At 61.7% G+C, this 16080-nt stretch overlaps 1 protein-coding gene across 1 annotated transcript; it reads right to left on the reverse strand.

Moving 5' to 3' along the window:
• Window positions 1–10177: 10177 nt before the first annotated feature.
• Window positions 10178–15404, reverse strand: LOC122455243 (RIMS-binding protein 3A-like). Its single transcript, XM_043490225.1, has one exon. It carries the CDS (start codon window positions 15402–15404, stop codon window positions 10599–10601), a length of 4806 nt encoding a protein of 1601 aa, XP_043346160.1. The 3' UTR covers window positions 10178–10598.
• Window positions 15405–16080: the final 676 nt, after the last annotated feature.

Consider the following 16080-nt stretch of genomic DNA (forward strand, 5'->3'; position numbering starts at 1 on the left):
AATGGTATTTATAAGGACATTTTACAATCTAGATGCATGCAAATGATATGAAGCGAAAAATAAAGACAAAAACAAACTACAAAATCATATTTACGTGTTGCATGCAAAGTATTGATTCATGGAAAAGCAAGTGAAGAAAATACATCAAAATGTTTACAGAGGTTCTTCCTAGAGTTTGGGTTTTTGGTTTTTTTTTTTTAACACAGATAAATTTTAGTGTTGTTTTATTATAAAAATAATATTTCTATTTGGAACAATTCTAGCTATACTGTGTTTTAAAAGTTACTGAGTCTCACCCTCCCATCTGTGCTCTGAAGTAACGTTACCAGCTGTGCATCCATGCTTCCTTGTCTGATGTCAACATGTATCTATTCATGTGTCATGAAAAAAGACCTCACTTTTTGAAACTAGAAGACAATACACTATATAAGCAGTAAGTCACTATAAAACCTATGTTTGTCCTTTGCCCCCTAAGACTCATCTCAGACATCTTTCCAGTGTGTGCCCAGGTTCACTCTCTAATAGCTGAGAACATTGCAGTGTATAAAGTTTCCATAAACACTTCTCTTAAGCATGGCTATGCAGGTTATTTACAGTTTGGAATTTTAAAAAAGAATTTTTTTTAAGTCCTTAGATATATATCTTACATATTCCTGCCTTTACATGTGTGGAATAGTTTTCTAGAAGCAAAACCTGTGGGTAAGGGATATGTGTGTGTTTTCAGTTTGAGTAGTTCCTGCCAGATTTACTTGCCCAAAACGGTGTAGCAATTCAGATCCTACAGATGAGATTTAATTTTTCCTACTTCTTTAACTTTCCAAAACATTCCAAATTTTCCATACTTAGTACCTGTTCCTTTTCAAGTCGGGGGGAAAAAAAATCTGGGGTGAGGGTACGATTTCTAAATCACCACGAGCAAGGCTCTCACCTTGCCCCTCCTAGTTGCTGGGCAGTCTCCCATGGTATTCCCACCTCTGCGGTCCACTGCCAAGCCCATTTCCTGCCCAGCACTTTATAACATCCAAGTGTGATTATTCTCCCGCAGTATTATTACATAGCTACTTAAAAACCTGGTGGAAAGTATTGATGTACAGTGAAAACAGCAGATTTCAAAATTTTATTTTCACTGACAGCAACCTTGTAAGGCTACATTTGTGTGGAAAGGATCGCGGAACTAGAAAAAGCACTCAATAGCAGGATGGGAGAGCCAGTGGGAGCCAGATATATTCTTCTTGTCTCAGCTCTCTTGACTGTGTGTGTCTGTGCAGAACCTAACCTCTCCGATCAACGTTCCCATCAGTCACTTGGGAATAGTCATGGCACCTGCCTGGGGGCTATCCCGGGAAGATCCAGTGACAGGAGGCTGGCTGGGTAGAGCAGAGTCAGGCTCCGGCAAGTCGTGGGCAAAGGAACTGCTTGCTGCGTCATGGAAGGTGGCTCAGCAGTGAAGGAGAACTGATCGGCTACGTCTTTAAAAAATTGAACTATCGTTGATTTACATTGTTGTGTTAGTTTAGATGTACAGTACCGTGATTCATTGTGTATGTACACACACAGGGCTTTCCAGATGGCTCAGTGGTAAAGAAGCTGCCTATCAAGCAGCAGACTCGGGTTCGATCCCTGGGTCGGGAAGATCCCCTGGAGAAGGAAATGGCTATCCACTCCTGTATTCTTGTCTGGAAAATCCCATGGACAGAAGAGCCTGGGGGGCTACAGTTCACGGGATTGAGAAGAGTCAGACACAACTTAGCAACTAAACCACCACCATATATACACAAACACATATATAGTTATTTTTCAAATTCTTTCCCCACGTACGTAGTTACGAGCAACCGAGGATAGCTCCCTGTGCTATAGTCGGTCCTGGTTGTTTATCTCTTTTCTATATAGTAGCGTGTATATGTTACTTCCAAATATCTGGGTTATCCCTGCCCCCCCCCCCACCATCTGCTACTTCTACCATCATCTCTTCTGATATTGAAAAAAAATGAAAAAATAAAACACAAAATATCCCCAAAGGGTAAATCACTGCTTCTTCACATGACAGCAAGATTTTAAAAATACAGATGCCCAATTAAAACTGATAAACAACCAATAATATTTTAATGTAAGTATGTCCCATACAATACCACATCTCACCTCCCTCCCGCCCCCCGACGCCCCGTCCTGCCACCCTGCCCCAAGCCACAGCAGAAAACTCCATTTCTTGTACATGCCATGACTTCTTCTCCCACCCCCGGGCACGGGCGCCCTGGGCTCCTGCCGCCTGGGCCACCCTTCTTCCTCCCCCCTCCGCCTCTGCCTGGAGAGCTCCCACCCAGCTCAGGCATCACCCCCTTCAGGAAGGGCCCCCACTGCAATTCCCGGCTGTCTGCCCCGACCCAGCGCGACTGCTGGACAGGTGCCTTAAGGGCAGGAAGACTGTCTTATTTGTTCTTGTAGACCCAGTACCCAGCTCATGCCTGACCTCAAACAGGCGCGCGATGAAAAGTCAAAGCGGTGAATGAGTCTCTCCAACCCCCTTCCCTCCGCAGCAATGCACCCCATCTGTTGCTTCTCCCAAGCCACGAGGGCCTCATTCATTCCCGTCATGAGGGGCAGCGTGGCAGGCGGTTACACACAGTGGACACACAGCAAACAGAGTGGCGCCGGGTCGTCCAGCAAGGAAGTTGAATTTCCCTTGGAAGGGCAGCGATTCCACCTGAATCTGAGCGGCTGGTACTGGCGGCCAAGACTCTAGGGACTGGCAAAGCATGTCACACGCTTGGGCTTGCTGCTCTTCAACATCATAGGAGAGGCATGTGTTACTGCCCCACTTTACAGGTGAGGCTCAGAAACGTTGAGATCACCCTCCCCAGGTTCCACAGCAGAGTGCAGCCCCAACTCTGACAGGCAGCCTCTCGAAACATCTGAAGAAAGGCTGCTCCCACACACCTTCTGTCCAGTGAAAGCCCTGCCTGGGGACAGGGTCTCCCCCTCCCCAGCCCCCTCCCCTCACTTTGCAGTCCTGCAGCCCCGGGCAGAGCCAGGCACCCTGAACCCCAGAGAGGCCACAACCCCTGAGTGTCATTCAAGCAGACACCCTGCCCAGGACCGTGATCACAAACAATCTGGGGCATGTGGGAATGAATGAATAGGTGCGACCCAAACGCCAGACTCTGGGTAGGAGGCAGGGTGAGGCCAGGCAGGGGAGCAGAGGGTACAAACTCCTGATGGGAAAGAAAGCTTTGCGGGGCACCCAGAGGAGGAGCCAGGCAGGGTAGGTGTCAGATGCAGAGACTCACGGGGTGTGTGATGAGAGCTGGGAGGTGGGCAAAGTTGTCAGCCTGGGCCAGCATCTGGGGTCTTGAAAAAAATATGTGCAGGAGGCGTGCGGGGGAGCATGGTCAACCGGTAACCCAGAGGAGGCAAGACAGCCCTGGAGCCCAGCCGAAGACGAGGCCACCGTCCCTAGACAGGTCAGGAGGGGTGGAAGGTTTGTACTGTTAAGTCGGCAGAAAAACAGTCCGCCAAGTAGGAGAAGCAAGATCCAGAACAATGTCATCACCTTTACGGGTTTTAGAAATTATAAATGTGTTTCCATTCCTATTGTTCAGTCGCTAAGTCGTGTCTGAATCTTTTGTGACCCCACGGACTGTAGCCCTCCAGGCTCCTCAGTCCATGGAATTCTCCAGGCAAGAACACTGGAGTGGGTTGCCATTTCCTTCTCCAGGGGATCTTCCTGACCCAGGGATGGAACCAGCATCTCCTGCTTGGCAGGCGGATTCTTCACCGCTGAGCCACCAGGAAAGCCTGCTTCCATTCCTATGTATGGTTGTAAATTCCTAAAGAAAGCCTGGGCAGGAGACCCATGGGAGTAGTGGGTGTGGGGGAGGGGTGGGGAGCACGTCTTCACCTTTAACTCAGGGTGCTCCTGTGTTGTTGGATCGTCACCATCATGTCTATGTACTGTTTCTGTTATTTCTTTATTTAGAAAAACAGGGAATTCCTAGGTGGTCCAGTGGTTAAGACTCTGCACTTCCACTGCAGGGGGTGTGGGTTCCTTCCCTGCTTGGGGAACTACTGACATCCCACACGTGGGACAGCACAACCAAAAAAGAAAGAAAGAAAGAAAGGGAATGAACCAGGAAGTAAAGCCAAAAATCTCAGTGAAGCCTCCCCTTCTTGGAAAGCCCTGCTGGCCCCCTACTTGCTTGCAAACTCCCGCAGGCCTGCGCCCCGCACTCCTGGTCCCCCTGCACCTCGCTCCCCAGGTTCCTGGTAGCCTCCACTGTCAGACTGCCAGGGTCTGTTGTGAGATCTGTCTGAAGGAGACTGCAGCCCGGGCGCCTGGCCCCGGGGAGTGGATGGATGAAGGTGGGGCCCGATCCCTGCTCTGAGCCGGGAAGGCTGGCAGGCCTGTGTCTGGAGAAGCCCATGGAGTGGCAATAGGAACAGGATCCAGATCCTGGCCGAGCCACTGACCAGCCGGCTGCCCTTGAGCTGACCTCTACCAGCCTTGATTTCCGTTCCTGTGAAATGGGGTTGCGAGCGGTCTCTACTCATATGGCTCGGGCGGGCCAGCAGGGCCTGTCGATGAGGAGTGGGGCGAGGCGGGCAGAAGCGGGGCAGGAAGAGAGAAGGCAGACCCTTCCTGAATCCTGGCTGGCGGGGCAGGGTCTGGGGGGCTCTGCCCGGTTGGCTGCCAACGGGATGGGGTGGACCAAGGCTGCACAGAATGGGGAGCTTCCAAATTCTAGCTCCCCCGTTTGCTTTGCTTCGGGGAGTGGGGGGGTGAGGCTGGGGCTGAGGGGGCTCCCTGCATGGTGGGGGAGGGGCCAGCTCCCTCGCGGTTGGACACCAGGAAGCCCCTGGGCTGGGGCAGCAGCCTCTGGTCGCAGTCACGAGGGAGGCTGGGCCCAGTGGCCCTTATCTTGCCTGACCTTGTGGGGCTGACCACTCCCTCCTCTGAAAAGGGTGGCCCCCTGCCCTCTGGGAGGCCTCTTTTCTCCTTAAATCCCGATGACCCCGGGCTGGGGCCCCAGCACCCAGTTCTGCCCCTTGGCCCACCACCCTGGGTGCTCCACCCGCCCCAGCCCGCACTACCTGCCTGACGCCTCCCCCCAGAGCCCCTGGGGCGTCTCTGACTCAGCAGAGTCTTGCCCGTCCGCTGCCCCCTCCCCTGGAGCCCTGCACACAGAGGGCCCGGTTGCCCAAGCCCTCACTGCGGGCCACTCCCAGGCACTCCAGCCCTCCCCCACCAGCTCTACCAATTTGAATTCCTGACCATCCCGGCCTCCGGTCTCCTCCCTAGACCCAGGCCCTGCCCCCAGGCTGGGGGAAGGAACCGTCCCTGTAGATAAGGGCAGGGGGCAAAGGGACACACCGGGGCTCAGACCCCCTGCTCGGCCTCCAGCTCACGGAACGACCTTGATGAATGACCTCCCCTCTCTGAGCCCGAGTTTCTCCATCTGTGAAAAGGGGAAATAATTACACCCCTGGGAGGGTGGCCTCCAGCGTACATGGGCTGGGGCACTGGCTGAGGGCTCCCTGAAGGTCAGTTCTCACCGGGAAGTGTGGCCACCGAGAGCCCCGGGCCAAGCCTTTCTTAAGGCGGCCTCTGGTTTGATGTCTGCTCCACGCCAGGTCGCCAGGTCAAGATGCCTGCATGCAGGGTACGAGGAAGAGGGAAGACCCAGTCTGATAGGGGAAGCAGCAGAGTTACTGAGTAACTCCAGGCCAGGGGACGGTGCCTGCAGGCTGTCGCTGCTCCCGGAAGGGGCAGCTGAAGGCAGTGGGGGCGGGTGGGGTGGAATGGGAAGCCTGGGGGCGGCTGCCTGGAGACGCGGTGGAGGGCACTGTGGAAGGACACCTGTGGTGGGCGGCTGGAAGGCCATGATAGGAGAAAGGGTCTGAGCCAGAGGGTCCAGGCCTCCAGGTGGACGCCCTCTGACCAGCGCACCCTGACCGAGGGGATGTGGCCCAGGGGGTCCCGCAGGCTGAGGTTGATGTCCTGGAGGCCCAGCCAGGTGGGCAGTCTGTCAGGTGGTCAGGCCCAGAGGACCCCAAGAGAAATGCCCAGACGGCTCAGAGCACAAGGGGGCACCCGAGCCCAGAGCCAGGTGTCCAAGACCAGGGCTCCTGACGGCGGTTGCTGTTCAGTCATCAAGTCATCTCAGGCTCTCTGCGACCTTATGGACGGCAGCACGCCGGGCCTCCCTGTCCATCACCATCTCCTGGAGTTTGTTCAAACTCATGTCCATTGAGTTGGCGATGCCATCCAACCATCTCATCCTCTGTCACCCCCTTCTCCTCCCGCCTTCAATCTTGCCCAGGATTGGGGTCTTTTCCAACGAGTTGGCTCTTTGCACTGGGTGGCCAAAGTATTGGAGTTTCATCTTCATCAGACCTTCCAATGTATATTCAGGGTTGATTTCCTTTAGGATGGACTGGTTGGAGCTCCTTGCAGTCCAAGGAATGCTCAAGAGTCTTCTCCAGCACCACAGTTCAAAAGCATCAATCCTTGGGAACTTCCAAATACAGGGCGTTTCGTCCCAGAGCAGACCCACGGCCAGCCACACCAGCCACTGGGAATTTGGCAGGCTGACTGGCCCAGTGGGATGGACTGGGGCGCCCCTGGCGTCAGCATGGCCCCAGAAACCCTCCGTGCCTGGGGTCTGGGCCCGGCCTCAGCTGGCACTGTGCTCAGCTTTACAGGAGCTGAGTTGGGCTGTGGGGCTCTACCTTCCATGGACCCCCTGACCTCACAAGCAGCCCCAACCCCACCTCCAAACCTGACCTCCAGGAGCTGAGACAGGGAGACCAGGCGCCACTGAAAGGTGCTGGAAAGAGCTTCAAATGGGCTCCAGGGGCATTTCCGAGCTTTTTACATCGTGACCTCCATGCTGTGAACATGGATTTCATATAAGGATTCTGAAAGCGATCAGTTAGCAAACATCGTGTTCTGAGAGGGCACGCTGGCAGAGGGTGAAAGGGGGCCAGGCGCTGAGAGGCAGAGAGGGACGGAGGGGCTGTCCCTGGGGGCCGCCGTGTGATGGGAACCTGAAGGAGGGCTAGAGGAGCCTCGCGGTCACCTTCAGGCAGGCAGGCGGTACCGCTCTTGCCTCCTTGATGGTGATGGGGGGAACCTGAGCCCACCCCGTCGTGGGACAGCAGGCCCAGGCTGGCGAGGGGCCAAGCACAGGCCAGAGGGCCCCGGGCAGAAGTGGCCGGCGCCCGGACAGGTTGGGTGACCCTGGCTCCAGAGCCCTCCTGACCCGGCCCGCCTGCCCACTGCAAAGCTTCCTCTGCCCTCTGGCCAGGGGGCCCTCCACCCCTTTTCCCTCCCGGGGCAGGTCTGGACAGGCCTCGGGCCTCCTGGTGGCCTGGTCAGTCGGGGGGGTGGGGCCTGTCTCCAGCGGCTCACCTGCTCACCCCTGCACCGCCTGTCCCTGCAGCCCCCTCAAAGGCTTCAGGGCCCCGGGGGAGAGAGCTGGGCCCACGTCCACCCTGCCGTGGACCCCTGCCCCCATCCCCTGCACCCACTTCCTCCGTCCTCTCATGAGTCCTGAACCTGGACCGCACACTCCTGCCCCAGCCCGGCCCCAGATGAAGAAACAGAGGCTCCCCAGCGTCCACGGGACGGCTGCTTGGTGGTCCTGCATCCCCCCAGCCTGCTGGGCTGGGACACTGATGCCTCCTGGGACCTCGGGGAGGCTGGGGTTTGCTGGACGGCAGGAAGTGTGTTGGAGAAGGCTTGGGTGTGCTTTCAAGCTGCTCCCGAAGCCCCTGGAAGGATGGCCTCTGTGGTACTTGGCGGGGAGCTCTCCAGGGCACCCTGCGGAGAGGGCGGGCAGAAAGCAGGGCTGGGCGGGGCCCGGGGGGTCTGGGAGCCGGTTCCTGGCGGCCCTAACCCAGGTGCGCAGCCGGGCGGCAGCCGTCTGTGCTGCCATCTGGTGGCGGCGTCAGGGAGCTCCCGGCGGCCGGCTGGAAGCCCTGGGGAGAGGGGTCCTCCTCGGCAGGGGGTGGGTGGGCACCTGTCCCAGCCCCGCCCCCGCCCCGCCTGGGCCGCGACTCCGTGTCCCCGGACGTGCGATCCCTGACTCGTCTCAGGGGCCGGGGCCTTCGCGGCTCCCACTGCCCAGGACACCCCCCGCCGAGATAAGAAACAGAGCCTTCCTCTGCCGACAAGGGCCCCTGCCTGGCTATTCCAGGGGGCGGGGAGGCCCGGTGCCGGGTGTGAACCCCCCCGGAGCCCTGCATACGAGCGACAAACAGGGATGGTCGAGCCCTGCTAGCTCCTGCCTTCCGCAGGCCTTTACTGAGGCCCTACTAGGCGCCGGGCAATGAAGGAGCCGAAACCGTCCTTGCCTTGGCGGGGCTTCCATTCCAGTGCGGGGGGAGGGGGGGCGGGCGGGGGTGGGACGTGACCGGAGAAAACCCACGGGTGACAGCAGACTTGGGTGAGGGTGGTGCAGAAAAGCAAAGCAGGGTGGGCGGCTGGAGGCGGGGGGTGGGGGGGGGCACTGGAGGGAGGGGCCAGGGGCCACTTTCTGGCCAGGACAGGGACTCTTCCGCAGCTCTGGAGAGCGGTGAGAGGCCCTGGGCGATGGTCAGGGGAGGAGATTAAAAAAGAGTTGATGGGACAATGGGGCTGGTATCATTCTCCCTAGGTTACCTGTGCGGTTTCCATGGAATGACAGCTCAAAATGTTAGTCACTCACTCCTGGCTGACTCTCTGTGACCCCCGTGGACTGCAGCCCGCCAGGCTCCTCGTCCATGGGATTCTCCAGGCCAGGATACTGGAGTGGGTTGCCGTTCCCTTCTCCAGGGGATTTTCCCGACCCAGGGATCGAACCCGGGTCTCCTGCATTGCAGGCAGATTCTTTACCATCTGAGCCACCAGGGAAGCCCGGATTCACAGCTACTGTGTTTAACTTTGAAGGTGCTGGATTAAGTTCCTGTCCTCTGGCTAAACTGTTGTTGCTCTCACAGCAACTGGGTCCATACCTGTGCCCCCTCAGATTGCGGGCAGCCCACCAAGCCCCCCAGCCTGAGCCCAGGAGCCGGGAGGGGCCGGGCCGTCCTCTCGTGCACAAGCAGCCCTCCTGTTCTGGCGGGCCTCAGGTTCTGTTCTGGGTTGTGAGCTCACAAAGATATGATAACGTGGAAGACTGTGAAAGCCGAGAGATGTCTGCACACCCATGTTCACACCCACGTGATTTACAAAACAGGGGGAGCAACCCTGATGGATGAACGGATGCACAAAATGTGGTCCACACAGTGGACGATAATTCAGCCTTGAGGAGGAATGGAACCGTGACACCTGCTACCACTCGGATGAAACCCAAGGACGTTGTGCCCAGGGAGGTAAGCCAGACAGCAAAGCCCGGATTTCTGGTCCAAGTCCACTGACACGGTGTCCCTAGAGGAGTCAAAGTCGTCCAGTCAGAAAGATTAGAGGTCATCAAGGGCTGAGGGAGGGGACAGGGGGATGTTGTGTAACGGGGGGTAGAGTTTCAGTTTGGCAAGAAGGAGAGATGTCCTGGAGACTGGTTGCTCAACACCGTGAACGTACTTAGCATGGCTAACTGTACACTCGAAAATGGCTGAGATGGTAAAGTGTATGGTATGGGTATTTCACCAGCCAAGGAGCCTCTGAGCTGGCCTTCTCACCGGAAAGTTGGTGTCTGTGTGGGCGGCAGGCAGGGGGCATAGCCCTCAGCAGACCGTTTCCTCCCTGGCTGAGACTCGGAGCTTCCGTTCATGAGGGGTGAGTGTGTGTGTGCACCGCAAGGCCCCCAGGCTGCTTCCCACATTCTCTGAGGATACGGTGGGTCACCTCGAGGCCTCTCCTAGACCTGTCCCTCCCTGTTCCCGTCTCAGCCCCAGAGACGGCGTGACAGCACCCTCTGGACCTGAGTCACCGGCTCCCCCGAGAACCTGCCCGTGGCTCCTACCCTCCTTAACGAGCTGCGTCCAGCTGCTCCCTTCTGCCCCCACGGAAGTGGTGCCCTTCTGACTGCGGTGGGGACCTGGGCTGAGCTGACCCCCCTCAAAGGGTCTTCTCCCCCACCCTCTGCCCGGGGGAAATGTCTGCAGTCCTCCAGGACCCCGGGATAGGCAGGGAGGGAGCGGGACTGGGCTGGCCTCTGTGGTTGTGCCTTCATTCCTAAAATTCTCTTTTCTTTGTTTCTATGCACTTTTAATAAGGATTTGAACAGAAGATAGAAAAGTAACATTCTGGTCACTTTTTTCTTTTTTAAAGAGGCAGGCTTTTCTTTAGACTTTCATACAAGGCAACAGCTAAGAGAAGCTAAACTCCCAAAGGAAACGGGTCCTGAGGATGGAGCTGAGAAAGGGCCAGACATGGATGGACCAGACCGGATGGCCCAGACGCCTGCGATCACCAGCCTGCCAGCCTCTCGGAAGCAGCTTGTTCTTTCTAGAAACGGCTCCATCCAGACTTAGGCCTCGCTGCCTTTGAGGCCTGGGGTGGCAGAGGGTTCGGAGCATCAGCGTGTGGAGCAGGTGCCTCACGCGAAGCGAGGAGGGCCTGGCGGTGGGTGCCCACGTGGGGCACAGGCGGCCGGAGCCACCACCTCGGCGGGGTGCTGCACTCACTCCTGGAGGGACATGTGGTCCAGCAGGTGGGCGGGGACCAGGCCTCCGTTGCCGCCCAACTCCACGTAGTAGAAGCCCTTGTCGTCCACAGGCCCGTGGACAGTGACCACATCCCCTGCCCTCAGTGACAGCTGGCCCTTCACCGGGCCCCCCGCCAGCCAGTCCCTGGGGTCATAGTCCAGAGCTGCCATCATGGTCTTTGGAGTCCAGAGTGAGGAGGAGGGCCTTCCGGGGCTCCCCTGGGGCAGAGGAGAGGAGCCCTGAGGGCCGGCGAGCCCCCCGAAGTCATCCAGGTGCCCCGGCAAATGCCACCTGCCACGGCCATCAGTCCACTCCCTGCCCGCGTCCACCTCGGCCACCAGGTGACCGGCGATGCTGCCCACCGGCCCACTGCATTCACCGAGACAGAAGCCGTGGGGGTCCTGAGAGCCCCCTGCTCTCCCCGGCTGCCCTTTTCGGAGGGCCAGCTCGCCCCCTGCAGCCTCGGGGGTGGTGGACACAGCCAGGGGCTTGTAATCAGGGAGGGCCACAAAGATCCCGGCCGGAGGGCCCACGCTTGTCCCCGGTGGTGGGGCGGCACCCCTGGGTGTCCCGAGGGCCTTGCTGGACCGGGCAGGACAGGGCGCCGAGCCGGGCCCCCGGAGCCAGCCCCCGGCCGCGGCCCCCAGAGCCTGACCGCGTGCGCTTAGGCCTCGGAGTGCCCATCTTCGCTCTCGCCCCTCTGCGCCCCGTGCGTCCTCCTGCCGATCGCCACTGAAGTCAGACGCGGATCGCTGGCTGCTGCCCGGCCTGGGAGGGATGGACGTGACGGCGTCTGCCTTTTGTCTGAGGACTTTCCCAAAGGCGACCTTCTCCTGGCACGGCTCATCGCCGGGCGCAGGCTCAGGGGACAGACGGAGGACTCCCGGAGCAGGGCTTGGGCTGGTGAGCGCCCACCGGTCCTGGGTCCCTTCTCCGCCAGGCTGGCCCCGGGGCAGAGGTGGCCTGTGGTTCCGGGGACACTTCTCAAAGAGCTGGTCCTTTCTGGAGGGCTTCCCGGCCTCCGCGGGCCCCTGGGATTGGCTGCCTGAGCCTGCACTGGGACCTTCTCCTTCTGAAATCAGCCTGGTCTCCGGGGACCACCTCCTTGGGAGTTCTTCAGGGAATGCTTTGCGACACTTGGCCCGGGTCTCCCCGCAGCTTCGGGGGGCATGAGGGCGGGCCTTGGCACTCAGGGGTGCCGGACCCAGCCTCCAAGGGCAGATGGGGAAGCTCCCGCTGACAGCAGACGGGTGTTCCCAGGTGTAGCTGAAGGGCGACCTCTCTGGCCAGTGGAGACACGTGAAGCAATCGTGAGGGATCTGGGCAGGCACGGAATCCAGGGACTCGCCGCAGAGCGACATGGTTCTCACTGAGATCTTCTGGCATGTCATGGGCCGTGGGAGCTGGGAGAGTTCCAGTAGCGTGCTCCCCGCGGTGGCCTCGGCCACTTCCGCCACCTTGAGCCCGTCAGCGTATACGGCGTACCCGGTGACCGGGACTCCGTTGGAGGACCCAGCTGAGTCGATGGTCACGGGGAGCCAGCTGACCACCAGGAGGCCCGGCGAGGCGTGGCACTCCACCAGCACGTCCAGCGGAGGGTGGGGGGGCCCCGCCAAGGGTGTCTCGAAGGTGACGGTGGAGGACACCTCCTCTTGGCAGGCCTGCAGCGAGTCGCAGGGGGGGCGCACCTCTACCCGGGCCTGGTACCTCGTGCCAGGCTGCAAGTGGTGGAAGGTGTAGCCATTCACGCCCATGGGGGTCAGGGCATGCTCCCGGTCGTCCAGGTACACTGTGTGAGGGTGGCTGCCACCCACCCAGGCGACCTCAGCCGACGTGGCTGCGACACTCAGCAGGTGGAGGTGCACGGAGGCCGTATGAGGGATCCCGATGGTCCCCGGAGGAGAGTTGGAGGACCCCCGCCTGTCCCTGCTCTCCTGGGAGCCCAACCGGCTGGCTTCCGTCTTGGTGTCTGAGACCTCTGTTGCCACTTCCATCCTAGAGCCCACCCTCGCCACTGGGCATGGCTCTCTGTTCACCGCCGTCTGGGCTTGCCCAGGTAAGAAGCCGGGACTGGGGTCATCCTTCCAAGCTTGGCCCTGCCCAGCCGCCGGGAGCCGAGTGGGGCCTCGGTCCGGGGACTCACTGGGCAGGCAGCCCTGAATGTCGCCGTCGGGGATCTGCTCCACCAGGTTGGAAGGCACCAGCCCCCGCCGGCCGTCCTCAAGCTCCCCTTCATAGAAGCCGTCCTCGTCCATGTCGCCGAAGATGTACACATGGGCCCCAGGTGTGAGCGGCAGCTCACTCTCAGGGTGCTCGTTGGGCCCCTCAAATGGGTTGTAGCCGTACCGAGCCAGGAAGATTTTGAGCTTGGGGGTGGCCACTGAGACCTCCAAGCCCCCCGCCTCCAGGGTCGAGGGCAGGCTGTCTGGCTCCAGGTCCTCAGCCTCGCTGGCTGTGTCGGCATCCGGAGTAGGGCAGGAGGGCACTGTGGCCCAGGCGGACTCCACCTCCGAGGAGGAATTCGACAGGGAGCCGGTTCTCTGGGGCTGGGGCCTGGAGTCCAGAGGCTGGCCGCTGGAGTCTGGAGCCTGGGGGGCCCGGGCTGGCTCCCCAGGGGCAGCCGGGTTTTCCAGCAGGAGGTCTTCCTTCCTCCCCGGTTTGTCTCTGCGGGGCGGAGGGGACGCCGGGTTCGCAGGCGCCCCTGGGTCGTGCTGGGGTGGGTGGCCAGGCTGACGCTGCAGCGTCCACATCTCGTCCCGGGCAGCCTGGAGGTCACGCAGGACCTTCTGCAGGTCGAGCTGCAGCTGCTGCTGCCAGTCCTGCCTCTGCGCCACCTGCTGCAGCAGCTGCTCGGCCAGCAAGCCAGCCGCGTCGCGCTGCTGGCACGCGCGGCCCAGCTGCCCGCGCACGTCCTCGTTCTCCGCCGCGACCTTCCGCGTCCAGTCTGCCTGGGCCTGCAGCCGCGCGTTCTCCTTGGCCAGCCAGGCGCCCTCGCGGAGCGCCACCTGCAGTTGCGCCTCGGCCTCCTGGCCCCGCCGCTGCGCCGCCGCCGCCTGCGCGCCCAGCTCCTCGCACTCCTGCCGCCGCGCGCTCAGCTCGCGCTCCAGCGCCCGCACTTGGCGCCTCGCCGCCTCGCCGGGTGCGCTCCGGCCTCCCGCCTCCGCGCGGGCGCCGCCGGCGGCCTGCTGCAGCGTCAACTGCCATTGCAGGCGCAGCACCTCCCGCTGGGACTCGCGCTGCAGCCGGTCCAGATCGCCGATGCTGAGCCACTGGGCGCTGGCGGCGCCCTCTCCGGGTAGCGGGCCGAGGCCCGAGGCAACGCGCGCCTGCAGCAGGTGGCACTCTTGCCTCAGTTCTTCGATCTGCTTGTCCTTGGCCAGAAGCGCGCTCGCCTGCTCGGACAGGTCCCGCGCGCGCTGGCGGGCCAAGGCCTGGCAAAGCTCCAGGCCCGCGCGGCTCTCTCCGGGCACCGGCGCGCTCACGGCCCGCAGGTTGGCCTCCTGCAGCTTGCGGGCCCGGTCCTCCAGGCGCCGCGCGAGACCGGTCAGCTCGGCGCGCTTCCCCTTGAGCCGCTTTGCCTTCTCGTCCGCCTCGTCGGGGAGGCCCAAGCGCCGCAGCCGTAGGTTCTCCTCGCGGAGGCTGGAGCAGCGGCGCGCCAGCTCCTGCAGCTCCTCGGACAGCTCCGAGTTCCGCCTCAGCAGCTCGCGATGGTCCGGGCCCGGCGGTGGGGGGCTCGGGGCTTCGCGGGGCCGGCTCCTCGCCTCTTCCCCCTCGCGCAGGTCGCTAGGTGTCTGGCACTCCGATGGTGGCGGCGGCGGCGGCAGGGGGCTCAGGGAGCCCGAGAGGGAAGCGTCTGGCAAGGACGTCTCGGGGGCCCTGGGGTGACTCGGGCAGCCGTCAAGCGAGGGGCGGGGACCCGCAGGCGCCAGGGAGTCGAGCGAGCTGGCGCGCGCCGGGAGCAGGCTGTCGGGGGAGCGGGCGCGCGCCGCGGGAACCCGATCGAGGGAGCGGGAGCGCGCGCGGACGCCCGCGCTCAGGCTGTCCGGGGCTCCGAGTCCACGTGCGGCCTTGGTGACGGCCTCGCGGGGCGGCTCTCCCAATGGAAGAGGGCCGTCGGGGGCGCTGGGCAGGGCGGGGTGCCAGTGAAAGTGCTCCAGGATGTACTTGAGAAACAGCCGGCGCTCCACGTCGAGCGCGGCCTGCAGGTGGCGGATGCGCGAGGCCTGCTCGCCGTGCGTCTCCCACCGCAGCTGCGCCAGGACCTCCTGCAGGCGGCACCGGCACCGCGCGCCCGCGTCCTCGGGCGGCCCCGCGCGGCCGCCGCCGTAGCCGCGGCTAAGCAGCTCCTCGGCCAGCTGGCGCTGCAGCTCCCGGGCCTGGCGCGCCACGCCGTCGCGCTCCCGGCGCAGCACCTGCTGCAGCTGCCGCATCTCGGCCTCCTTCCAGCGAAGCAGCTGCCGGATCTCGGCCTCGCGCTCCCGCAGCACGTCCTCCCGCAGCTGCCGCAGCTCCCGGCTTCGCTGCGCCTCCCACTGGGAGCGCAGGTGGTCCGCCAGCTGCTGCCGCTCTCGCTCCGCCTCCTCTCGCAGCTGCCGCGCCCCGGCCGAGAAGCGCCGCCGCTCCGCCCGCCCGCGCGCCCGCTCCGCCTCCAGCTCCGCCCGCAGCTTCTCCAGCTCCCGCCGCTGCTCCTCCAGCGCCGCCGCCGCCGCCGGGCCCGGAGTCGCCGGCTTCTGGGAGGCTGCGCGGCCGCCGTCCGCAGGGTTGGGCGAGTCCTTGGTCATGGTGGCCGCGGCCGGGCCAGACACCGGACCTCGTCTGGCCCGGGCCGCCTCTCGCCAACGGCCGCCGCCGCCCCAGGCCGCGGCCAACCGCCCTGCGCGCCCCTTCCGGTGCCCAAGGGTCCTCGCGCGCCCCTTCCGCCCCTGGGCGCGCTCTCCCACCTCCTGCGGTGGGCGCACTGCCCGCGCTCCTCTCTCCGCTGCCTATGCGCGCTCTGGGCTCCGGACCCCCGGGGCTGAACGCCGCCCATGTCCATCTGGCGATGCCCAGGCGTCTGTCTGGCCCCAGGCCTCCGCCTGGTCTTGGCACCACGTCCCTTACCATCCTCTTCCTGGATGATACCTTTCAGGCCAAGGAACCCCGGCCAAATCCCGAGCCGCTTGTCTGGGCCTGGAGAAAGGGGGCTTGCTATGGCATGAAAATCACTAGTGGGTGTGAGCCGACTCTGCCTGGCCCTGCCAAGGATTTGGGTGGTGTGGGTACTGGAAGGACTTCCCAGGTGGCCCTGGTGGTAAAGAACCCGGCTGCCAATGCAGGAGATGCAAGAGACGCATGTTCAATCCCTGGGTTGGGAAGATCTGCTGTAGGAGGGCATGGTGACCCACTCCAGTATTCTTGCCTAGAGAATCCCATGGACAGAGGAGCCTGGCAGGCTACGGTCCATCGGGTCACAAAGAA

The sequence above is a fragment of the Cervus canadensis genome, chromosome 1 (assembly GCF_019320065.1).
Source record: "Cervus canadensis isolate Bull #8, Minnesota chromosome 1, ASM1932006v1, whole genome shotgun sequence".
Classification (NCBI taxonomy): domain Eukaryota; kingdom Metazoa; phylum Chordata; class Mammalia; order Artiodactyla; family Cervidae; genus Cervus; species Cervus canadensis.